Source organism: Accipiter gentilis, chromosome 13, assembly GCF_929443795.1.
Source record: "Accipiter gentilis chromosome 13, bAccGen1.1, whole genome shotgun sequence".
Taxonomy (NCBI): Eukaryota; Metazoa; Chordata; class Aves; order Accipitriformes; family Accipitridae; genus Astur; species Astur gentilis.
The window spans coordinates 18,473,152-18,499,412 of NC_064892.1; the positions used below are offsets into that span (position 1 = coordinate 18,473,152).

Sequence of the window (26,261 nt, forward strand, 5' to 3'; positions counted from 1 at the left end):
TCTACATTTCCATGTGTCCTTTTACTGTACTAAAAAGATTATTATTTTAATGGTGAGAATAGTGTTATTTTGAGGGCATTCACTACTGTTCATTCCTGACATATAGCCTGTGTATGGATTTACACTTACAGATTTACATTTATGTCTTTATGTACCTTGAGTTGAGATGCATTGAAATAAATATATATATAGTGTGTGTGTATATATATATACACACACACACATAGACACACACCAAATACTGACTTTTGTATTTCACTAGGGATCACAACCAATTAGATCATCAGCTCCAAGGACCTTTTTAATGACCTAGATGTGCCAGTATTACAGAGTTCAACAGTATCTGGAAAATTCATCTGACTAGGGTTAGCAGTAGCCTTGCCTCTCAGAAAATAAATTCAGCCAGGGGAAGACAGACTTCTGCATGAGGGAACTGCCTTTAGCCATTCCTGTTGTTGTTTTGGGGGGGCATGGGTCATAAAGCCTGTGTACAAAATCAGTTTTTAAGAAACTGGAGGACTGATTTTTATTGTGTATGGGTTGGTTTTTTCCATTTAAAAGACTACTGTATTATTTCATATCATACTGAGGAATGAAAATGTATTCTTCATACGTTCACTCTTGTTCTTGACAGCTAAAACTTTGTGATAATAATTCATACTGCTTTTCATCTTTAAAACATTTTGCAGACATCATCTGTGATAGTTCATCTGCAAAACCTCCTTAAAAGGCACAGAATTTATTGGAATTAGTTGTATTTTGTGGGGTGTTTGATCCTAATTTTCCACTGAAAAATGTTTACTTTATAGACATCTATAGGAACAATTGAAGTAAATATCAGAGCTCTTGGCAAACTCCCAGCCCGCATACACTGACTATTTTTGTTCTACTTGTGGTCCTGGTGGTAAGTTAAAGGAGATGTTTTGTCTTCAGGGTGAATCAGGATGAATCTTGGTGCTACAGGCAGTTTTTCTTTGCAGGTCCAGCGATTCTGTTCTTGAAGCTTGTCGGTAATGGATATAATAAAGATGTAATGATTTTTGAGGTAATCACAGTGGTGCGAATTGCTGGGGAGAGACTGGATGATCTCTTGAGGTTTCCTCCATCCTAGTTTTTACGGTCTGTGTGAATTTTCCATTGATGGCTCTTTAGGTGGCAACAGAGAAAACGAAGCCGTGAAAGCAGGGGAGGGCCCGGTGATGAGGATCCTGATCTGGCACACCCCAGCAGGAGTGGAGGAGGAGGAGGAGAAGAGATGCTCTCCTGGCTATGCCACCCCGTCTCACTAAATTCTGCCAGTTTGGGAACAGCTCAGAAAACGCCATGGTCTTGCGGGGTGTTGCCTCCAAGGGCGGTCATAGCTTAACCTCAGGCTAATGTTGATCGGCTGCTTGAAGCTTAGTATGAGTTTAACTGAGTGTTAAGGCCCCTCACTTTTATGGAGGAGGTGTTTTGTCTTGGTCTAGCTTGGGAGATGGGAGGGGAGGTGAGGGGGGAGGGTGACTGGGGCAGGGAGCTGAGCCCCAGGGACACAGCAGGGCAATGGTCTCCTGCTGAGGTCCATGACGAGCCTTCTCCAGCGCGGGGCCCTGTCTGGCTTTCCAAGGCCTCCAGGAGACTTTTAGGATCCTCTGTGTGGAGCTTTGTGGTGCTCCGACCTCCTTACCTGCTGCTCCAACTCCCTAACAGAGCTTGAGACGGCTACTTCTTGTCTTTGTTGTCCTCCTCAAGAGCAGGGGAGGGCATGTTATGACTGTTCGGTCTCTTATCTTGAGAATTTATTCTCCTTTTCTTTCCTGAACCCAGAAACGACGCTCGTCTGAGAGCGCTGGGTACAAAGCGTGAAAAAGCTCAGAAGACACGGCTGGCACTGCTGTCACCGTTGCTGGCACGCTGGTCTTCAGGAGACTTCTCCAGGGCAGCTTCTGTGAAACTTTTGCATCCCTGGTACAGCCTAGAGATGTTCGTTTATTTTGAAGGCGTGTACAGGATAGTAGCAAGATGTTTGTGAATGTCATCTCTGGATATTAGTACAAACGTGCTTCTGTATTTAGATAATATGCTCCTCCTGAACTCATTCAATGTAGTGTTTCCTCGTGGGCTCTTTTCAAACCCTGGTAAGAAAGACAATACGGAAAAAAATATGACATTATTTCTTTCGGTATGTGTTTAAAAGAGCGTACTTTTGTATTTGCTGACATACTGCAGGTTAAGATGTTTCCAGTTAAGCTTGTGGCTTTTTAGTGAATTTGCTTGTTGGGAAGCCAGACCTCACTGCTCTTTCATTTTGAGATGGTGCTGGCTTGTTCTAATCCTTCTCAGTGTGTCAAAGTCCTTTAAACCGCTGGCCCCGGTGTGCGAGATTTTTTCCATACAAGGGGATGACTTACCATATTTGATACCCTAAAGATCAGGGGCCTGTCAAGATTTCCTGACTGCCTGACACTTGTATTTTAGCGTGCCCGCTGTGAGCAGCAGGATGCGAAGGCGGACGGGCAGATGAATCACTGGACTGATCTCGTGTTATTGTCACTCGGTCAGTTGATAAGGGAAAGAGAGATGAGAAAAGTGGGCTTCCTCTCTACGTTAGATTGGAAAATGCAGCTGGAAAAGCAAAATCTGACTGTAATGCATCAGTGGGACTAAGAATAGAAGTGATGCAGCTGGTGAAAATGGCCCTTGAATGCAAGAAACCTTCCCCTGTTTGCCCTCCCCAGCTGTAAGCCTTCGGTTGGGTACCAAGACCTAGTGGGCCAGGGAGGGGTGATAATAGGCCTGTGCTGAATATAGCCCTGGTGGGAGCAGTTTGGATTTTAACCCTTTGATATGCAATTTTATTATTTTTTTTGAAGCTAACCCTTGAAGGATCTAGAAGAGCCTGATCCAATACGTAGACTTTGTTTTCACTTCCATATTTTTTCTGGTATTAACTTCAAGGCTGTAACACTGATTTTTGTGGTGTTTTTTTAAACTGTAAATGTACACTTCTGGGGGTTTTATTTTCAGTGGTTTACTTTTTATTATCTATAAAACTTGGTCTGTGTAACCGAAATTTATGATTTTTATTTTTATTGACTTATATTACTTTCTTCCGTGTATATTAAAATTGGTTTGCTTTTCTTCTTCCCCCGAGAGACTAACATTTGTTTTGTTTTCTAATCCTTAAATCATTGTCTTATAAAAATCAGCAAGCTACAACCTGCTTCATATTATAAGTCTGAATTACAGTTAATTAAAAATAGATATTTGTAACGGGCATTTTAACAGAATCTTAATTGTGATAACTCAACAGGATGCAACTCTGTAGGGGTTATCATTAGGACGATGACATTTACCACTTGTGGAAGTGTTAGTTGTTTGCAGTATTCCTTATGTTTATTACAAAGACTATTGCATCTACCTCTGCTTTTAATAAAATCGTTCTCAGAACATCTTAATATTGCAACATACAGCGATATTTGCTGTTTGCCTCTGGACTGCTGTCATTACTTTGATTGCGTGTGGTGGTGTTATTAACTGAAGTTTGCTCCTGTAGTGATGCTTTTATAATTGCTTTGTCTTTGGTAACAAAACCTTTTCAATAGGAGAGCATTATGCGAGACAGGTTCTCTTTTGGTGGCGTCTTGGAGTAGGAAGCACGAGTCACCTGTGCTGCTAGCAGTGAATTCAAAATATTGAAAGCTCAAAATACAGAGAACTGTGGAATCATGACAATATTTGTGTCTAGTGAATAATCAGGAGCACAGCTTAAGATACAGAAGAAGTAATTCTTGTGTATAAAAAAAGAAACCCAACCTTGAAATCTGCCTTAGCAGTGGATTAATCAGCAGGATGGAGTCAGACTTTGTCTTTTTAATGGGAATAAAGCCAGTCTCAGTGAAAGTGAGAGGGTTGTTGTTGGAATGGTGCCGGTGGGTGAGCGGTCCGCAAAAGAAGGAAGCTCAGGGACGAGGGTGGAGCAAGAGCTGTGGTAAGAGGGAGCGATGAAGGTAGGTGGGAGAAGTCACGGAGGAGTTCTGCGTTCACAAACCCTTCATCGCCTTGTTTCGGATTATAACCTATTTTGAAGCCCCTGAATGTAAGGCAGCAGGGCACGAGCGTGCTCGCTCCCTGGGGTGCGAACAGGGCGGTCTGGTTCACAGCCCCACAGCGCCGACGTTTGTGGCTGGAGGTGCCCGCTGCGGCACCAGCACCCGGGTGTGTGCAGGGGGCAGGGGGCTTGAGCTGGGGGGGCTGCTGCCTTGCAACACCAACTCGCCTTCCAGAAACCTGCCCTGGCAGGGGGGAGGCGGAAAGGGAGATCCAGCGGTTGAGGGGGGCAGGATTTCCCTGCCTGGGGCGAGTGTCCGTGGGAGCAGGGTCTGGTGGTGGCTGTGTCTCAAGGGTTGGCCGTAGGGATCGTGAACCTGAGAGAGATGGGAGGACGCTTGAGGCTTGAGATGGGGACAACTGCAACGTTTCTGTGTTGGGTAACGTGGAAAGGAGAACGGGTGTAACCGACGGGAGTAGTTGGGAGAAAGGGCTGGGGGAGCTCTGTGACGCTGACGGTAGATGAGGGGCAAGCACTTGAAATCAGTATGATTGTAACCGCAAAAGCTGTGTTTGCTATCTCTTACTTGATCAAATGACAGGAATATTTTTCAGTAGTTTGTGTAGTTTAGGAGCTTCCTCGTAATTCCAAAATACCAGGTAGGTGTATTCCTGGCATTAAACCGAGGATGGGTATAGCCCTAGGTGCATCTTCAGCTAACACATTTCTCCGAGTTAGCTGCCAGTTAGTTTAACTGCTTCGTTAAGCAGTTTAAGTCGTGTACCACGTCAGGTTACCTCCAAATCAAAAAAGTAATCAAAGGGAATTGACAGAAGAACAAAAGCTTCGATTGGCAAGGAGTTGCTGATCTTGACGCTCAGGGAATCGGTGAATGTAGTTGTTCATATCGTTCGTGTTCTTCTGAGTCAGGATACTTTGTTATGGGTTGGGGGTTACAGATCGTGGTGGTTAGACAAGGAATAGTTTTGGGTGTCGTGGGTAGAAGTCTTTGAGCCTTGCCAGAGGCATGCTTCATTCAAAACAGCATCCATACTGTCACGTCTGTGTTGGTTTTCTGTTACACCTGGAATACGGGAGGGGGAGGTTCTTCTCAGTGGTAATCTCCTCTGGTATTTGTGTCTTCTGTTGTTATTAAATTATTTATTAATGCTGTTTATTAATTTATTTCTTGAACCCTCTTCCCTGAAAGATAATTAAATACAATGAATCCACTTGCTAGCTTGTAATGGGAGTGGCAGGAGCATACATTTGGGATTGATTGGTTTCACTGGGGTGACACAGAGTATGGGACTAGCCAAGCTGGCCAACTTCCAGGAGCTCCAGGGTGAAAATCCTTGGTCTTTAGAATTTTTATTTCCCATATGCAATACAGGATTGTTTCTTTGGTGTGCTTTCCTCTCTAGTTTAATAAACCAAGCAATGCAACTTCCTTACCATCCTTAGTTTCTGATTTTTATGATAATTTTTTATGGTGGCATCCATGTAACTGATGAGCAGTGTACTTGCATTAACTTCTCTGTATCACCTTGGTATGCAGGAAGCTTAGCGTGGGTGGTATTGCCATTCCTACTTGACAGTAGTATTTAACCATCTCAAGTTACTTTTCTTTTTTTCTCTTTTTTTCTCCAAGCTTTTTTAAAAATGGGATGCCTTTCCAAGTCTGCCTGGCTCCATTGAAAATGATGGCTTTTAAAGTCTTAAAAATTGGAGGTTTTGGTCGGGAGAACAAATGAACCCAAGACTTGCTTAAAAAAACCAAAGCTCTTAAAACTTGTAGTACCCTTCACTCTGCAGGCAACCAAGCACCATTTTATTTAAAATCTTTTTTGGGCAAGAGCAGTTGCTGGACTTACCACAATGACAGTGACTCAGGCCCTTGTGCTGCCCCTTTCTCTCCTTTAACTACAGAGCCATGAAGGGCAGCTAGCGCAGGTGTAGGTGTCTGTAGGTAGGTGAGATGAACCCGCCAACTGGCAAGAGCTTTATCTGGTAATGTTATTCTTCAGGTTATAGTTTCTGGGCTGTGAATGTGAATAATTGCTGAGCCACGGTTAAGGGGATGTTTGTCCATGTTGGTCTGCAGAATGAAATGGCACTGGCTTACTGCATGCAGATGGTGAGTCCTGCAGGCTGCTGCAGTGATCTCAGTAGGAGACCAGAAAGTACAAATTACCTTTGGAAATCAGGCTACTTCTGGTTTTTGCACTTAATCTGTAAATCTGACTACATATTTAATCCCCCCCCCCCCCCCCCCCCCCCCCCCCGGAATACTGAATGAAATAGTACATTGAAGTACTCCTGAACTCCCCCCTGCCCTCCCAAATGTTAAAGTGATGGGGAAACTATCAGACAGGGGAGAAGGAAATATATTCCTATTTAAGCAAGGACAGGAAAATAACCAGAGGAATTGTGTCTCCTGTCAAAAATACAAGGAGAGAAATGACGAGGGCTAGGGAAGCGAGTGGAATATGGCCAGATATGTATCAGGTAGATCTCTGAACAGATGCACCTTTTCCTAAGGTTAATCATAGCTTGAGCTGAGCTTTAGAGTTTATTGGGAAGTTTGAAATGCTGGGATGGAGAGTTTCCAGTGGAAATTCTCCAGGCACAGTACTGGGGTCAATTCTACTGTCCTCACTCCTCCCAAAGATATCAAAAGCATGAGTATGCTTCAGTGACTTTCTCTGGATTTCAGATTATTATTAAAAGATTTGTAGCTACTGAATCTGGTAGTGGAGCTGTTTCAAGCTGGTCAGTGCCTGAGGGGAATGGTGTATACTTAGATGTGGGATTTCTCCCTTTTCTGAGCTTTTTACCTACAATATGCTGAGGGGTAAAGATTAGTAATAATGTTAGTCTGCACTTTCAAGAAAGGGCAGGCTAGGAGAAAAGACATTAAAAATTATTAATGGAAACACTTGTGGTCAACTGATCAATTTTAGAGGGTGTACCTTCCTGTTAAAATAGACAGACTCATCAGCCACGGTTGTAGGATGCCAGCCAAATAGACTCCTCAAACTAATTAATAGCATAACTGCCATCACATAGTGCCCCTGGTTTAGAGCCTGAATATGTACCCACACCTTCACGTGCATAGCTATCACACTGTTTTCTTTAAAAAGCATTTTATTGGTACGTTTCTAATGGAAAGCAAAAGGGGCCTAAATTGTAATGTATGCAGTGATTAAATTTATTGTGGGTTGAGCAAAGGCAGGAGTAGGAGCTGAACATAACTACCTGCTTTGTAGGGCAGGGTGCATTCATCCGTTGACTTTCTTTTCTTTGGAAGCATAACTCTGAACCTGGAAATGAGGATGGTTGGGTTTCTTTGGTACGTATCACAACTTGGAACAACGTTTTCTTGGTTTTCTTTGCTCGTCTTTCCTAGCTTTGGGGTAAATTGTGGAAGCCTGTCCTCTCTCAGCTGCAGTGGCTGTGCTAGCTAGAGGGGTCAACGCCGCCTCATGCTTATTGTCACCTCTGTTTTGGAGGAGCAAAATAGGTTGGTTTGAGCATTTTGATGGGTTTTTGCTAACTTACCTTGCGGTGAATGACGCGGTGAGGTGGGACGTGCACACATAGCTCAGTGGGCTCTCCCGAGGAGGTGGCCGTCTCCAGGCTGGGGCTTGGCGAAACGAGATGTTGGCTCTTGCTGCCTGTGCCAGCTGCGGGGACATCAACACCGGTTTTACAACCACCTTCTGGTGATGTTTAAACTTACAGCTTGTTTAGCTTTTTCTGCTGCTTGTGGGAATGATTTTGTTCCCTCTTTTAAAAGAAGTTTAACGGGCACAGCTTTTTCTGTTTTTGCTTGTTCTTTAAGTGGTTTTGCTGTGAAAGTTGGCACAGCACGCTCGACACTGTGGTAAGGGGAAAGCTGCGCGGTATTTTGTCCGCGGTGGGATGATGGTTAGTGCTGTACAACATCTTGAACAGCGTAAAAGGAGAAGACGTGCCAGGGTTTGTATAAGCTACTACATATAAACAGTGTTACATTTTTTCCTTCCCACTCCGATTTTTCCATTGTCCTGGTGTTCCCTCTGAAGGCAACTATGAGGAGAATCCCTACAAAGTTTTGAGCCACATAAGGGTGGTATTTACCATCTGCGGCAGAATTAATCTGTTTCAGACATTCATGTGTTTCAGACTTTCTTCCAGGCTAAATCTCTGATACCTGTGCTCTGTTACCAAATCATGGGGTGCTCTCTGCAGCTGGGTTGACCGAGAGCAGATTTGGGCACAAGTCTGCAGTGAAGTTGTGCTTGTTCCTTTGGACTTGTGGCATGGAGCCTTAGGTGTTCAGACACCCTCCCTTAGATCAGGTGGTCGGGGGGGTTGCCATCACCACGAGAAACATCAGATGCACGGTCTGCACAGAAACCAATGCTTCACCGAGCGTCCTAAGGAAACTGGTGACCTCATCCTTAAGCTCTGGCTGTTCAGTTGTAACTGCATACAAGTGCAAGGATTGTTTGTTCTTCTGATGGTCTCTGGGATTCAGCAGCCTCTTAACAGGAAATAAAGAAAGTCCTTGATTTATTTTTGAATGGGTTAGAATGTAAATGAAGATTATCTTGCAGCTTTGAGAAAAGAGCGTAAGTACTGCTGCCTGTGCTGCAAGGAGGGCTGGCTTGATTCTGGACCGAGCGTAAACCTGGTCTGAGTAAAGGTATTAAACCAGAAGAGGGGGAGTGGGTGGTAACATTTGGTAATGCTAATCCTTATTATCAGGGAAAAATAAGAATATGGAACCTGTACGATTAAGTCTTTTTCTGTGGAACCTCTGTAGCCAGCCTCGTCTCTTGATGAAAGATCTGCTGGAGAGGTTGGTCTTTATCCCTGGCCTCACTATGATGATGCAGAAGAATCACTGGCAAGTCTCTTCCCTCTTATCCTACTTGAAGCACAAACACTTTTCCTGTGAGGTACCTTCCTTTTGGATTTCACACTTTGACTTAATTTTTAGTACAGTTAATCATATTTGTTTTAGTTGAAGTGCAAACTAAATGTAGCAACACAACATACGTGATTCCAACCTGAAATTAGGAATAACCAGTTTTAAAATATTACTGTTTTGTAATTTCTTTCAGATGCTTGTAAGCTCTTATGAGTAGAAGTCTTGCATAGTCATTACCTGGAGAGTAATATGTACTGTTTTGCTGAAGAAAGTCTGAAGATAAGGGGAAAGGATCACTTTTTTAAAAAATTCCAGTTCTTCATGGGTTTAGAAACACAGTTACGTTTTACAGCTTGGCTGAAAGTCCTGTGTTGTTTTGATGATACATTAGGAAGTATGCTTTTGGCAGATTCTTTAAGGCAAGTATTTACAAAAAATATTTAATCAATCCACCAAAAATTCGTGGCTGTATGTCTGCGTGTTTTTATATACATATATGTGTATATATGTGTGTGTATAAATAGAAATATATGTATAAAGCTGTAATTCTTGTAACAAGAAAAGGCCCATTAAGTCCTTTGAGTTTGTGGACAGGCTGGTAAATGAAATTCTAACTCCAAAGTGGAGTTTGAACTGTGTGCGAGGATCAGGTGATGAACTGAGAGACCTTGCGCTGAGTGTGTGTACTGTAACATGAACATTTCCTTATGTCAGAGAAGCTGTCCGAAGTGATGTGTGATTGTGTTTATCAAAATTTTATTTAGATTTAACAAAAATCAATGTCATTTTATTTAAACTAGAGTTGTGAAGGGAGTATCAAGGTTTCAGAGCTATCTATTCAAACAACTGAGAGTGTCAAAGATAACTACTTTTAGAATAAAATTTCAAGGAGGGTGTAGTATTCTGCTGCCTTTTCCTCTGCTCCCTGCAATTTATTGCACTCTTCCAGATTGACCGCTGATGATTACCTAAATGCAGGCATTTGAGGACTCCGCTACTTCTCTGGATTTTAACTAAGTCTTTTTTTACCTTTACAGTATAACAGTGTGCACACACTTTCAAATTTCATTTGTGTATATTGATACAGTTGCAGGGTTTTTTAGATATTACTGAAAGACATTATCTTTCCCAGAGTAATAATTCTCTGAAATTATAAAACGTAGCATATTTACATAAAATTATTTTTGTCAAACTGGACCCTTAAGCGCTGGGGAGAACAAAGAGTTCTTGAAATTCATCTTTAAGTCCCAGGTCTGGGACTTATCCTTGAAGCTGTTCAGTTCAAAATAATTCATTAATGTCAAATAAAAGACCCCATAAAGAATAATGTTTATTCCTCTAAGCCTCTACTGAAAGACTGTGTAAGCACTCCTTGAAAGTTTAATCACTGAATAAACCTTTTAAAGGGAGGAGGGGGAGGAGCATGGCACAAAGGTTGTATGTTTGGTTAATGAATTGTTCATCCACATCTGGCCAGCTGCATGCTTTTTCCTGTGGAAACCTGTTATCGGAGGATAATGATTAGGGGAAAAAACCCCAAACAACAGAAAAACAACACAGCTATACAGTCAGGTGAGCGAAGGATGCATTTTCTTGTGCTGCCAAGAGCTCGATGGCATTGAGATCATTCTGGTTTGGCATAAAAGTCTTGAAGGTATCACCCCATAAGTCTCAGCTGAAATCAGGGTAGACATTTAGGAGGAGCTGCATTACCTCCTCCGCCATCCCAGACTGCAGCCTCCTTGGCTTAGGTACCCCAGGGACTGAGCTGGTGGCAGAGCTGCTGCTTCTTATGTTGAATCATGGTGTACTTCAGTAAGTGCGTGCATCTCTCTCTTTCTCTGTGCTAGATGTCATTCTTCGTGGGAGTCTGGATAAATATTTCAGTCTGTAGGAGTTCAGGAGAGCTAGGTATCTCCTAGCAACAAGCATCCCACTCTCTGCCTCCTGCTTCTCTTTACTTTTAATAAAATACTGGTGAAGACCAGAAACTGAAGCATTAAGTTAATTTTCAGAAATATTTTGAGCAGCTTAAGATATTTTTGTTATGATACTACATCAGAGCAACAAAGATGTTGGTGGCGGGGCTGGCATCTTAAGTGACTCTGCTTGCCTTGTTTGAACAGAAATCACAATCAAAGACTAGCAAAAACTTTAGCTGAGGACAGAATAAACCTTATGATCACAGTTGTTCAGTGAGTAACAGAATGCGTAGCAGGTGCTCCTTTGGTCCTGTGTAGCACTTACACTTAACCTAAACCAAATGTATTTTAAGCTGTATTACCTAGTTTATCTTGGGTTTAACCCCAGCCAGCAACTAAGCACCACGCAGCCCCTCACTCACTCCCCCCCATCCAGTGGGATGGGGGAGAAAATTGGGGGAAAGAAAAAAAAGTAAAACTCCTGGGTTGAGATAAGAACGGTTTAATAGAACAGAAAAGAAGAAACTAATAATGATAACACTAATAAAATGACAACAGTAGTACCCGCTGACTGACACCCCGCCAGTCCCCAAGTGGCGATTCCCAGCCCCCCCGCCACTTCCCAGTTCCTAAACTAGATGGGACGTCCCATGGTATGGAATACACCGTTGGCCAGTTTGGGTCAGGTGCCCTGGTTGTGTCCTGTGCCAACTTCTTGTGCCCTGGCTGGGCATGAGAAGCTGAAAAATCCTTGACTATAGTCTAAGCACTACTGAGCAACAACTGAAAACATCAGTGTTATTATCAACATTCTTCACATACTGAACTCAAAACACAGCACTGTACCAGCTACTAGGAAGACAGTTAACTCTATCCCAGCTGAAACCACGACAAATGGTACAGAACTCAGTTTACATAAGATCCTGGGCACTAGACACCAAGGCAAGAAAGGTAGGCACTCAAAGTGCAGTTTAGGTAGATTTTTGTCTATGCTGATTCATTGCAGTGCTGCACTGAATTTCAGCCTCTCCTGTCCCTTATTGATTTTAAAAAGTTGAGAATTGTTGCAAATCTGTAGCTCGTGGCTAATATATATTTTATCTGTAGCTTCTGCAGAATGCTTTATGGAGTTTATGAATTTCCCTGCAAGAATCAGAAACATAGGAGAAAAGGGGCAAGTATGTGACTACTATTAATATAAAGGTGGCCATACTCAACACTGGGTTGAGGATAACTTGTGTTCCTCTGTCTCCAAACGCTGCTGAAACCGTGCTTTCAGTGATCCTGCCTTACCTGATGTTCAGGGTGGCTTTCATGAGTTTGGGAGAAGTTGTACTCTGTCGTCGGGGAAGTTTGGTGTGACTCCGGGCCTTTGAAAGGGATTGCAGAAGTGTAAGTGCAGATTTAAGAGCTTTCAAGAAGAAAAGTGCATACTTTAAAATAAATGATGCAAGAAGGTGATTCAGAACCACAGTTATGCCTAAATATGGGGTTTGCTTTGTAGAGGGAAAAGTTATTAAGTCCTGAATCAGCCAATGACTTAACTTTGTGAATGAGTTGGTCTTTTCCAAATGTACATTCCCATATCTGTCTGAATTAGAAAAGGGGGAAAATAGCATGAGGAATAATTTGTAACTGTATCAATGTGAATTTACTTAAGTTAGCAGTATGTAAGAGAGATGTGAAGGTGGTACCATTATGAAATTTTTTTGAAATGAATTTACATGGGTTTATATGTTAAAAAATCTACTATTTGTAGAGACAAGGGCACCTCCACACACATAGTGGCCTCTGTTTGTCTAGAAATATGCTCAGCATGATGGTGCTGAAACCCTTCTCATGTTCCTTACTCTGGTCTGCGATTCCTGCTCAGCTCCGCCAGTGGGTAGAGATGCTGGCCAGGGTGGAACCACCAGGGCATTTATTCTGATCAAGACAGGTTTTTGAAAATGGACTAGGTGTTGTAATTTCTGTTTGGTTTTCTTTTTCTATAGGGGGAAGAATCTAATGTTTGGCATCATTCATAAGCTTTATAAAGTACAGGGGTCTGAAAACGTGATTTTAAGGTGATGGTTAGCCTTTGGCTGGAAGTGGATATAATTCTGTTTGCTACTTACATTTCTTTCTTTTGGTTGAAACTGGTCGTTTGTTAGGTGCTCTGCTCTCTGGTTACGTAAAGAGCCCTTTTGACACAAAGGTTTTGAATCGGGGATATTGTGCGGTTGTCTTGTTGGGTAGATTTTCTTCTGGCATAAAAAACACTTGATACAACTGGATGATGGTTCTATTTGGACTTTGATGTCTGTTTTCATATTTGTGATAGTAGAAACTGAGATTTCACAGTAAGCTGCTGAAAACCAAAGTCTAGAGCAGGTTTCACAGCAATGACAGATGTGGCGAATGGATGCACTAGATCTGTAAGGACGGACAGTCCTATTTTTATATGCATTTTGAAGTCATTTCATCTGAAGCCGAAGCTTTTCAGCTCTTCTGAAAATGAGGCAACAGATTTGTGGAATTACTAGTTGGACGCCATTTTCAGATAAACCGTTTACTCTTCATCTTCTCCCCAAAAGCAGCCTAAAATAGTTGCGATGACGAGGCCTGTGGCCTATATGCGTGGCAAGAATGCATTGGCCACCAAAGTCAATGCTCTTGGTCACCGTGTTGGTCAGTGCTAGGGGCCAACCCCTGTCCCCCCTGCGTACCGTGGTGGAGCAGCGCTGGGGGGGTGGCACTGCTGGAGCTCGTCGTGTGCCTTGCCGGTGCTCGGCGAAGAGGAGGACAAGCAAAAGCCCTTCCATGGAGGAGAGCACCCCAGCGGTGCAAGGACGAGGGCAATTCAGTGCTTGATAAACTGCGCAGACCTGAAGAGAATTGATAAGCTAACCCAATTATTTGTCAATGCCAACAAAAGTAGCTTTTTCACGGGGAGGGCTGTTGTACATGATTTGCACAGCGAAAGCAGCTGTGGCTATGGCTGGTTGGGTAGCGGTGTGTTAGCGGTTTTGAAACACATACCCGTGTTTGCTCTGTCGCCATAGCCACGGTAACCTAATAGAACTTCAGGGTTTGTGTGTAACTTGAAGCTAAGTTGCGTTGTAGGAGCGTGTGTGTCTGTGTGCGTGTAGGGAGGAGTAACGATGAGAAAACTGGAAGAACTGGAAACAACTACAGGTCAGACTCTGTCTTCCTCTGACAGAGATCCCGTGAAGCTTTTGAATATATTACATTTAATTTTAAAGAACTTGATGACTATGTCATTTCCTGCTCAGGTTAGATAACCATATCATGTATGTCCAGGATATGGAAAACCTGGTCCACTTGTCCCATTTTTGGACATTAGCACAGAGAAAGAGCAGCTAGAAACTCAAAGGTGGTTCTTCAAGTATGCAATTAAAAAAAAAAATAAATCTTCTTCATGAAATGGAAATTTTGAAGCAATCCAAATAATGTCAAGGGAGATTAAAGAACAAAAGGAAGGAGAGTCTACAAGATGCATGGGAGATGGGACAAATGGTCTACAATAGTTAACATGCTCTAAGCCTACAGTATTTAGTTACATTTAGTTAGATCAGTGTTGGCAGTGATTTTGCTACCTTTTATGATTCATATGAATATTTGGAACTTTTTTCTATTAACGTTAATATTTTCTTAGAAATCAAATTAAGTACATGGTGTTTAGTTAGCATAATAGTAGCACAGTATATGAACATTTACTAATTTTACATGCTGAAGGGAGCTTCTTGTCGTGTTTTCAGTGTAAAATTTGCTTAGTGTTTGGAAACCTGTTAGTCGTGTTGTCGTATATACAGCAGTAACGAAATACTGGGTTGTGGTTTAAAAGCAGGCAGGTGATGCTCCACTGCTATTTTGAAGGATGACCTTATTTTGAATGATATAAAAATAACAACAGATTGTTTATAATAACTCTGACAGCAGATTTAGATTCTTGACTTCACACCGTTTCCATTAGTAAGAGAGACATATGTAAGTAGCATTTGCTTCCAGATATATGCATGTATTCTGGCAAGAGGTTTAAGACATACTGTCTGTTATTTAAATTTTGGACATCTGAAGCTTCCCCCCACCCCCACCCCAGGCTTTAAAAAAGTTAGACTACTAGATTAGTATATTTTCTTAAACCTGAAGGAGCCTCCCCAAAGTATAATACAGTATTTAAATCTCAATATACATTTTTCTTTTATAGATTCACATGGAAACATAACTAAAATAATCATGTATCCATAGGAAACCTTTCAAGGAATAAGTATTCGAATTTTGTAATGGTCTTGCACAGTTATTTCCCATGGCTGGAGTATTGACTGAGCTCACTAATCAGTGTATTTTGGTTTTTAATCTGGTATTGTCCAGATCTGAAATAGTATTTTTGGGAAACACATTTTGAAATACCAGTAAAGAATATTCGCACTTGGTAACTGCTGGGAAGTTTACCGGTACAAATGCAGGGTACTGAAATATAATGGACCCTGAAGACTAATTAAAGCAGTTGGGATTTAGTGTGCTCAAGTAGCAGCTCAGAAATTAAAGACACTGAGAGCATTGACTGAAATCATTAGTTAAGAGGAAACATAATGCTTTCTCCAATATACTTTTTGTTGTATTTATCCAGTTTTATTTAAAGTGCTTTATAAACTTACTGTTCTTCTGACCTCTGTTTTACTGTGGAATAGATGTCTATTGTTAGGTTTTTATTTACATATGCAATAATATTTGAGAAATTAATGAACCTCTAAGAAAATACATCCGTTAAATTATTTCATCTTTTCTTTTTTCAGGATTGAAGTGGATCTAGGGACAAATGGATGACTGAATATTCATATGAAGAGGAAAGCCATAAAAGTTGGTTGACATTTTTATAGCCATATGCATTATACATATTACTGCTATTATCAAAAATTTATATTGTGTTACAAAACGTAATAGATGAAATAACTGGTCTGAGCTTCATATGCTGTATTGTCTTTCAGGCAGGGGAATACTGTAGCGTAACACAGCTGTAGCTTAACGCAACAGTTTCTGACCAAACCTGAATGTTCAAAGCAAAAACTAGTAGTACGTTAGGGACGTAGGTAATTCCTTTGCAGCCAGGTGCTTGAATGGGCTGAGGCACAGTGGTGTTCATTATTCTTATGTGCAAGGATGAAGGGAGAGTGAGAGGCGTTGTCTTCCATTACAGCTGCTGGCTATGAAGCTTAATATGTTGTGGAGTGGCACTCGGATGCCACATTGACAGATGCTCTTTAAGAAGTCAAATAGGATATGATATCTTTGAAAGTATCTTGGTGCTTTGTTTTCTTATCATAGAGAGATGGCTGTCTTACAGCATGTATTTCTGTGCTAGTTAAAAAGGAAGAAGCTGTTAGTGGACCTCTGTGCTTTACTGACTTTATTGTTGTGCTTTGTAAGATGATAAAATTCAGTAGGCCTAGACGTCTGTCAATCTGACTTATGGGTGACTGAACTGTAGGCTTTGGCTGGGATGCTATGTTAACCGATTCCTGCCAAGGCTGTTTAAACAAAGCTGACTCTGCCTGTGGGTTTGCACTGGAGCAAATGAATTGTAATGACAATTGCAGGGTGCGGTGCAATGGGATGCAGGGCACAGTCCAGCAGGATACTGCACAGCAGCTCAGTTAAATAAGGCATTCTGGAAACCCCGTTAGTCAAGGAGGGATATGTTATGGTGGAAAACATATTTTCTAGATAGCTTTCGTCAACCCGTGAGTCTCAGTCAGGGGTGGGAACAGTCAAAAAAACCAGCAAAACCCGTGGATTTTTTCAGAAGTGGTGTCAGTTCAATACCAGAAATGTAAGTCTATAGTTCTACTAACTTGAGCAAAGTAGTTCAGGAGGACAAATATTCTTATTTATCTTAGTGATAATTTGGTTTTATCAATCTTTTAGTGGTTCAGAAATTTTGCAGTTTATCAACAACTGACTTGGATACAGAAGAGCTTAATTCCTTCTCAGGTATGCTTTTTTTAGTGTTTACAACAGGTAGTGGACATGCTTATCCTAGCTACCTCTGGATCCACAAGCAGCATAAGACTTGAGGAAATCATCTGTGTCCTTGAATCTTGTCTCCCAAAATGACAGCCAGTGAAACAATCTTTAGTTTGGAAGCATCCACAGAACATCTGCTTTGTATACCACAGGTCCCAGAAAACACCTCCAGCCTCTAGGAGCCAAATTTAAACCCTAGTAGAGACAGCTAGTGGTATTAGTAACTCTGCAGTAATGTACACAGTTTCTCTATGGGATCAGGGACCTGTATGCCCAGATAGGAACCAGCAGTTTTTGCCTGCTATAACCAGCACACAAACTCTTAAAGAATTTCTCTTTGGTTTGATGGCTGATGTGTCGGTGGCTGCTGTCTATCCCTACCGATGTCTGATAGCTCAGGATGGGCTTGCATAGTGGGGGAGCAAACACTTCCCCGCTCAGACCTGCTGGCTGTGAATAGCAGAGTGAAAAACTGATACTGTCCAAACCTTGCTTGCATCTTCCAGAACTGCAGTGATAAAATCCTGTATGTACAAACTCGGGAGGCTCTTTACTGGCAGAAAGCGTGAGAGGGTGCAAAGACCAAACTAATTATCTGTAAGCTATCTCTGGATATCATTATGTTATGGTGGACTTCTCATGCTATCCAGAAGACAGCACAGAGCGGTATTACCATAGCATGGTAATGTTTTGCATTGAATTGAGGAGAAAGTAGGTCAGACTAGAGGACCTTCTTAAGTATTTGGCTCAGGAAGTGACACCAAGCCAGAAAAAGTTAAGGATTTGTCAGATCCTTGAGAGGGGCTGTTGTAACCAGAGTCTGCACAGAGGAGGGAGGACTTCCAGGTCAGGCAAACGCAAAAGACTCTTGCACTCGCGTGGCCTTTTCCCAGGTACCTTGGGAAAGACTGTAGTTGCATGGGAGATGCAGTACTGCTAGTTTTGTATCTCTGTTCCTCTCTCTGCTTTTGCCTTTCTGGTTCAACACAGAGTGGTAGCAGAAGGAAGGAAGAACAGGAGAACAGGGTGACCTCTTCCACATCGAGCCATAGTTCCACTCCCTCATGTCCTTCTGATGACATACTGCAGTAATTGTGAGGAAGCTGCGCAAAATCTGTGAAGATAAGCAGGGGGATGCTGAGTAATTTCTTTACATGTTTTCTGTTTGGTAGTCTTTGCAAACATAGGGCTCTGAATCCAGCTGTTAATCTTTTATATTAGGAAAGTACCATGATTAAGTCATATCACCGAACACGAAAAAAATGTGGTTATGTGGAAGAATTCAAAGTCTGAGGCTAAAAATTCCTTTTGTGGGAAGACTGATTCCAGAAAACTTAAGCAATAGAGGTGGGAGAGGGCTCCTCTGTGGTCACTATTAAGATCAGTTGATAAAGTTCTGGCTCCAGTAGGAAAGAGATTGGGTTTCACTCAGCAGCCTGCCTCAGCCTTTCACTTTATTGCTGTTTTGCTAACCAAGTTGTGAAAGCTTTCCATTGCTAACATGAGTATGTTGGTATATCGTTGGGGGTGTAAACAACTTGGGTTGCATCATGTGTATGTTATATTGGTATATTTTAGGTCTTTGGTCTGCCTCAGACTATGTAATATTATATGTAAATATATGTGGTTTTATATAAATAACTGACATTTAAGCATATATGCAACTAATGAAGGAAATATGAACATAAATTTTCCTGTCTCAAAATGAGGTTAGATGAATCTTTCCCAGAACAATGAGAAATATGCAAAATAAACCTGGTAGCATACATGTATATTGAATGCACACAGCTTATGATGCTTCTACATTTTCCATTATAACAGTGACTGAATCCAGAGGTTCAGTTCTCTGTTGATTCTGATGTTTGAAGTTTACATTTTTCAGTCTACAGTGACTGAATGTGGGTGTGTGGAGAGGAGACCAGGGTAGGAGCTGGTAAGGAAATGGGTAACTGACAGGGAGGAACTATAGCTCAGAAAGTCTCTGGCAAAATAAAGATCAAGACTTTAAATCAAAAACAAGTGGGCAGGGCTGAAAGGAGGTCAGAGAGTGAAATTAAAGGGGAGAAGAGGTTGCTCAGATTGGAAAGGCAGGTCTGGGTTGTACATAACGAGTGGTCTTGGGTGCAGTCTCCCGCTCACACTGTGGTTTCACAAACAACTTGCAGAAATACTACTGGGCAATTCATTTGATCAGGTGTAGTGATGTTCTAAGTTATTTAATGCTCAAAAAATGATAAGCAGCACAGAGCTGTATTGAATTCAGTGGTGTTAGGAGATGACTGCTTATTTTCTAAAGAGTTCTGTGGGATAAGCCCAAGAATATTGCTGTCTCACATTGTAACCTGTGTGTCATCTCTTAAAAAAAAAAAAAAAAAAAAAAAAAAAGGCAAACTTTGGCTTAGCTGTTTAGAGGGAGGGACTCAATACAAGGGGCTGTTTCCTGAACTCTCCAGAGCTCACCCCATCTCGGCAGTCTCCCAACCTCTGATGTGCCTTTGCCTCACCTCCTCTGACTCCTGTGCGGAGCAGGGTGCAGGAGGGTGCCCATCCTCTGAGCTGCTGGCTGCGTCCGTGGTGCTGTGCAGGGGTACCCAGCTGATGCAGTGAGGGCAGGGCTGCCCTTCAGGGTGACCTTGGCAGCTGGAGAAAGGAGCTGGCAGGGACCTCATCAAGTTCAGCGAGGTGAGAAGTCCTGCACCTGGGGAGGACCGACCCTGTGCTCCACTGCAGGCTGGGCAAGCCCCTGTGTTGTCTCATCTGACTTTGGAGCTACCCTGGTTTTGGATGCAGTTTGGACTCATGGGACTTTCAGTCTTTACTTTCTTCGTGATTTTATAGTCTGGTTTTGAAACTTTTTAATTTTTTTTTTTAGTGTATTTGAGGGTGTTTTGAGGAACTTTTGTGTTTATATTTGCATAGTCAGAATATTAGTAGCAGTGTGGTGATGTGTTTGGGTTTTGTTGTCAGCTGTCCCTTCCGTATCTACTGCAAGCAAATGCAGTTTTCCTAGAAAGTAAGTGATTGCTCTTAAGCGGTCTTTCACATCTAATGTCATTCAGTGGATTCTTGGAGTATAATTATGACTAGAAACATCAACAGGGTAAAATATATTAATCTCAAGGGAGTTATATTGCACTGGCCGTCAATCTATCCTTTCTGTCATGTGCTTTTCAGTTTAGATTACTCTCAGGCAAACAGGCTGTAGTTTGATGTTTTGTCTCAATTCATTATGATTATAAATATCTTGGATAAAACAATGTAACAAACGACCACTTAAAAATGACTGATGGCCCCATTCATCAAGGCAAGGAGACTGAAGTTCTTTTGGTTTCATCTGTTGTCTAGCATTTATCAAGATGGGTCCCTTAACAGTCCATTGGTGGTTGATATTTAATGAATATTTCACAGTGTAAATAGATAGCAGGCCGTTTGTTGTCTGGAGCCCAGTCATATTCATAGGACAGATCTGCTTTTACTTACTGTCACTGAAAAATGTAAAACTTACGCTGAAACTGTAGAGTGGGAGGAAAATTTTTCCCCAAAGCTTATATTCAGGAAAGGGAGGAGCAGCAGAGATTTTCTTTCCTTTTCTGTTGCTTACACAGACTGCCACATACTGTGCTGTCTCTTGCTCCCATCCTTTCCTAGGAGGCACCCGGTGGGGCTGACGGGCTGCTGGCGGGCCATGGGCTGTGAGCCCTGTAGCCCCCAGCTTTGCTTATTGCCAGCTCAGCCCCGCTGGGAGTGGGGTGAGGTGGACTTGGAACTGATCCCCATGGCTGAAAAATTGCTCGGGGCATTTCCAACACTGATCTTTTCCAAGGAGAAAAAGGCATTTAAGATGCCTGCAACGAATCTCTTTGGCTTGATGCATTTGCATTGCGTATGAGCTCGGTCCTCTTCCCTTTGCCTTTGTAAAGTTAATGAGTGATTTCTGGGGAGACCTCGGCGTTCCTATTAGGCTTTCCTTATGAACAACAGTACAAATTTTGTTCTACATCGCTTCTTTCTTCATTTCTGCTGGGCAGTTGCTTTCATAGCCTAAATGGTTTCTTGTTTATGGGTCCTGGGTCTTGGCTCCATTCCGTTCATTTCCCAACTATTTCGGTGTGTTTATACAATGCTCTTCAGCAGCTGGCTTAGGGTGGGTATCCAAAGCACACACATCTATACACACACAAAATCAGTTCATCGGAGTTGGGGCCAAATCATATTAAGTGCTTGGCTTGTGATCTGACCTTGTTTAAAATCGAGTTGGATTATGATTTTTGAGGGTTTTCTCCTTGTATTTTATTCCTGCCAGTGTGGATTCGGGGGGCAGACATCTATGGAGGATCGTAACCGTAGCTTTTATGTTTCATATATCAAAAATACAATATGTTTTAGAAGTGTTACTTTAGTGGTTGAAGATAACTGTGGTCTTTCTGCACCCTCACACTTCAGAAAGGCAATGGAAGTAGGCACGGGGTGTGTTAGACATTGCCTGTCAAAGCCTGGTCTACTGCAAAAACCTGAAGCTTTGCTTTTAAAATCAATAGATACAGAGATCCCTATATAAAATAAATACGATTGTATTTTCAAGTAGTCAGCGCAGAGCTGCCCAAGAGGCTTTGCTCAGGATCGGGAGAAATGTCTCTGGCCCCGCAGCCGCTCGGCAGTGGTGTGCGGGGTTTGCATCCCAGCGGCTGCACAGATTTTTGCTCTGCTTGAAGCTGCTGTGGAATGTTTCAGGTGCATTGATTTTGCAGTAGTTCTTGAATTAAAATCCTATTTATTAAATGTTTTTTTGAAAAAGGAAGAATGGAGAATTGCATAAAAAAAGGATGGCAGCTACCTTCATGTGAGGTGGTGTGGGGGGAAATAAGGTAGCTCACAAGAGAGTAATTAGTCTAGAATTGACAAAATGTGACGAAAACATGGAATATTAAGAATACCAGAGTTGTTCTCACAGTTCATGTCATTAAAATTACTAAGTGTCATTGCAAAGCAAAGATAGATCTTGCTGGTGTTGCCTAGATCACTCCCCCACAAAGAGATGGGTGGTGGTGATGAGTCTGTGATTAGTAAATTGTGGATGTAGGTGACAGCTGTGTTTAAGGGTCTGCTTCAGTGCCTATTGACATAACTCAGTGCAGTAGAGTGCCTGTTAAACTGCTTCTGAAAGTTAATAGGTATCCCCTTACAATTTTAGTTAGTAAACATTGGCATCTATCGTTTGTATTACTGCTGTTGATTGTAAGGCTTGGTGTGTGATTACTTAACTTTTTTTGATTAATTTAGGTCATACAAAGCTTAAACTCTTCCTGTGATGAGTATCCTCCTGTAACTGTTGCTTTGGTTTTTAAAGTTTGGGGATTTTTTTGGCTTTTTGGGGTTTTTTTGTTTGTTTTTTAAATTCATCTTGGGAGTGAAAAAAAACTTCACCTTGAAAAGTTTAGCCAGAGCTGAGAACAGAGATAGCAAAAACTAGCCTGTGAGCATAAAGTGACAAATTGCTTTATAATGCAGGCACAGACACCCTTGGTTGCCATTTCTGGTATTTGAAATTCATGTTGTGTTGGTGTTCCTGGGCTGAGAGGGGGAGAAGATGGGCTACATGCAGAGTTCCTGCTTGTCAGGAGAGGCAGAAACGGACGCTGCTGCCTCTTGTAGTCTCCAAAATGCATGTTGTAGACTATGTGAAATAAAATGATGGAAGCAGCCCGGAGATCTAGGTGGGAAATTTTGATGTGAGCCTTTCCTCAGTTCTGGCTGCAGCTGCATCTAGTGTCTCAGGACTGCCAAGCCTACACGTAGGACCTGGCATACCTGCCTTGCTGAGTGCATCCCCTTCAGCGAGCGAACTGTGGCCATGGTGCGAGCGATGCCAGGTCCCTGCATGCCCACCAGCCAGGGTTAGCTCCCTCCATACTGCGCTTGCTGCAGGTGTGATGCTGCCTTTTGGAGTATGGGTGTCCTCCAGTACCTTTGCGGTGCTCCTGCTGCTCGTTATTGTTGTTGTTGGAGATAATTGGGGGCCTGTCAGTGTCGAGTTTCCATGGCATGAAAGCATGCATTGCATGTCGTGGGCTCCGGTGCGAGGCCGTGTGCAGGGGTCTCAGGGGACAGGCTTGGAGGGCTTGGTAGGACCAGTCAAACTGGTAGAGGTTTGTCCACACTGTTACTAGAAGAGCCTGGAAGGATCAGTCCTGCCAAACCACAGGCCAGTTTTGGTTTTGGAGGAAGCTGGCTGGAGCAGTCTAGACTAGAGCTGGGAAGCGAGCAGACTGTTACTGGTTTAGCTTGGATCAGGAGATGCTTCCACGAATGTCCTGGCCTGGTGTGCTTCCTTTTGCCTTATAGCATGGCCTTGGGCTGCGAAAGCTAGGTTGGAAGAAACCAAACCAGGAGCTATGCTCCAAAAAGGTTACCTAACATACTCTCATTTCCCATGGGCTATTGAAAGGCATAGGCTGTGGATGTCTTCAGCTAAACTGAGAAGATCCCTTCCTGTTGCAACAGTGCTGCTTGCGGAGGGAGATTCAGACTTGCAGTTCTGCTAGTGAATGCTCAGGGACCTCCCAGCTGAGATTCCACAATGTCCCTCTTTGTTTAGTGGTGTTCCCAAACCAGCTTCTGTTTCAAACCAGCTTCTTTGGTTCCTCTTTCAGCCTCGATGCCCCTGGTGAGGACTAGTCATAAGTGATGGGACATAGTCCACAGGAAGCTAGATCTCAAAGGCCTGGAACCGTTCCTTTCACCTTCAGTCATTTTGCTGAAGGTGCCTGTCTTCCACTACTTGGCAGACAGCAGTAGGCATCTGCAGAAGGCAGTTCTTCCCATGGGATTTCTGTGTCTTCCCTGGAAGAACAGACATCTCCTCTGCCTGTAAGCCGTGCTGGTGCAGACATGGTGAGGACACCAGGCTCCGCTTTGCTGGACTCGCTCTCCAGTCCTTCAGTTTTCAAAGCATCCCTGAGCATCCCTGCTCTTGCATGCTGACTTCTCTGCTGTGGCATGTTCTGATGGGAATGAAAGAGCAGTCACTGAGCTCATTTCACCTTTCATTCCTAGAGCACTTAGAAAACAATTATACTAATTCTAATAATGACTAAATTTGTACTACTCCAGAGAGGGAAGCACAAGGCATTTAATTTCAAAGCTGTTTGACAAGACCATTTTGATGTGTGTATTTTCAGAAGTATGACACAAGTTTCCAAAGCGCCTAATGGGGAGAAAAATGTTTAAATTCATACTCTCAGGTTTTTGGTTTCCAAGAAGCTGAATACTGTTCAGTTCTGTTGGGCATGATCCATCATAGAAAACAAGTTTAAACCAGAGATTTACAGGACTGCCTGCTTCTGCTTGTTTCTTGACCTGTTTCTGGTCATTAGTTATCAGGATGGAAGGGTTTGCATGGAAAAAAAGGATGCTTCTGTTGTGGGAGGTATTAATTCTCAGTATCATGAAGCAGGACAGCTAACTGCATTTTAGAGTTAATCTTTATTTCTCAATGAGAAGGGAAAACCCCATGGTTTTTGGTCTGCACAGCAGTGATGATTGAGATACATTGAACCAGAAATTGAAATACTACATACACTTTCTTGTTTTCCTTTTCCTACATATCTGACAATAAACATTTAGTGCTAGAAATAAATGCATTTGTATTTTAGTATTTTTGACATGCCATGGAGAGAATAATGTCAACCAATGGCAATTTGTCACTTCTTATATGAAGGTGTAGAAGAATGTGTTAGAATTCAGTAGCTAGCACATAAGGAGAAGGCAGTTATTTTAATACTGATACCCACTGCTAACAAACCTGAATAATGATTCCACTGGATATGGTATTTCATATACCCAAGGACATGTGTCTAAAAGAGAAAATAAGCTCCTGGTATTAATGTAAATCTTGACCTGCTCTTACACTTCCCACATGGCACTTCATGTGTACTCCTGGTGATTCATTAAGCCTTTCTTGTGCAGAGATTCAGTGATGAGTCAGGAAAGGGCAAGTTTTCTGCTTTGAGGCTGTTACCTTCTTTTGAACTTTGCTATTTACTTAGGGTTTGTTGTTGTTGTTTCACTTCAGTTTGGTAGCAGTCTGCTACAGCTGTGATTGCTGCAGTCAGCTGTGATGGACATGTGGGCATAGCTCAAATGAAAACAAAAGCCTTGGCTTTCAAACGTTATAGGTAAACATGCACTGAGTTTCCACCTAAATTTCTAAGTAATGTAGCAGTGTTCCAGTATTTGTATTAGCAAAAAAACCCAAACCACCCAACAAGGAGGATGCCCTAGAACCAGTGAGATTCAAAACATTATTTTTTCCTTGGCTTTATTTTCCTGTTTTTAGAAGAGGTGGTGCAACCCCCAAAACCCAAACATTTGGAGTTAGGTCTGAGTTTCATTTAAAACTGTATGTGCTTGGGCTTTGGTGGTTATGAAGGAAGATGACAGTAAGAATCTCTCTTGCAGATTAAGAAGTAAGGAGTTTCTGTTGGTCTTAGGAAGATGAAAATTAACTTAGATGTGTAGGTCGTCTTATTAGGTGCAGTGGAACTGAGACGGTGTTTGCTGAACTACTCTTTGGAGATTTACATAATGGATGAGATACAGGAGCTCCAGGCAGCATGACAGTGGAGTTTATTTTATTGCAGAATGTAAAACAAGTGAATTGCCTTAATAATATCTGCAGAAAGCAAGGATAATCTTTTTTTATATGCAGAAAGAGAGCCAGAGAGTTCATAATATCCTTGGCTATTCATGTACAAGGAGCTAGACCTTTCTTTTGAATAGTCTGGATGCCTTTAACTATTGTACTGTCTTATTCAGGACTTCTAAAGCTCTTCAGGAACAGCAAGCAATGTGCATCTCTGAAAATATGGCTTTTATGCAGTAAAAATATACTATCTGCTGATAATTCATGGGTTGATAAAGGAGGCTTGGAAGAGGCTGGGTAATTATCCTAACTGCTACGTATTTAAATATATGGAAAGCATTTATAAACCAAGCTCACCTGCTATTTATTTCTGTGGTGGTAATAATAGTAATTTCAAAAGTTTTAGAACTTTCATGATTTCATAAGTGGGTGTGTGTTGGAAAGAAGTTTTAACACTAACGTTAAGAGGTTTCAAGCTTTAATTTACTGAAACCAGTTCACCCACTTTGGTTGGTGCGGATGTTTTCTCCTACCTCAGCTGATCATACCTTTTCAGCATGGAAAATAGACAAAGGAACACTGGAAGATAGAGTAGTTAAATGTAGACTGTAATAACAACACCTATTGTGTGCTTCTCAACCATGTATTTGTCTTCAAGCAAGAGTTTGGCTATTAGTTTACTCTGAATAAAAATGTGCCGTTACTCTTTGATCTGTAGCAACA

The 26,261-nt window shown here is 42.1% G+C and overlaps 1 protein-coding gene across 5 annotated transcripts in view; it reads left to right on the plus strand.

The window, feature by feature from the left end:
- KLF12 (KLF transcription factor 12) overlaps window positions 1–26,261 on the plus strand; it is a 250,959-nt gene that overhangs the window by 55,575 nt on the left and 169,123 nt on the right. For all 5 annotated transcript variants that reach the window (XM_049815883.1, XM_049815886.1, XM_049815887.1 and 2 more), the window contains exon 2: window positions 15,670–15,733. In XM_049815883.1, coding sequence (XP_049671840.1) covers window positions 15,713–15,733 — 21 coding nt within the window. In that variant the 5' untranslated portion in view covers window positions 15,670–15,712. The remainder of the gene's footprint in view (window positions 1–15,669; window positions 15,734–26,261) is intronic.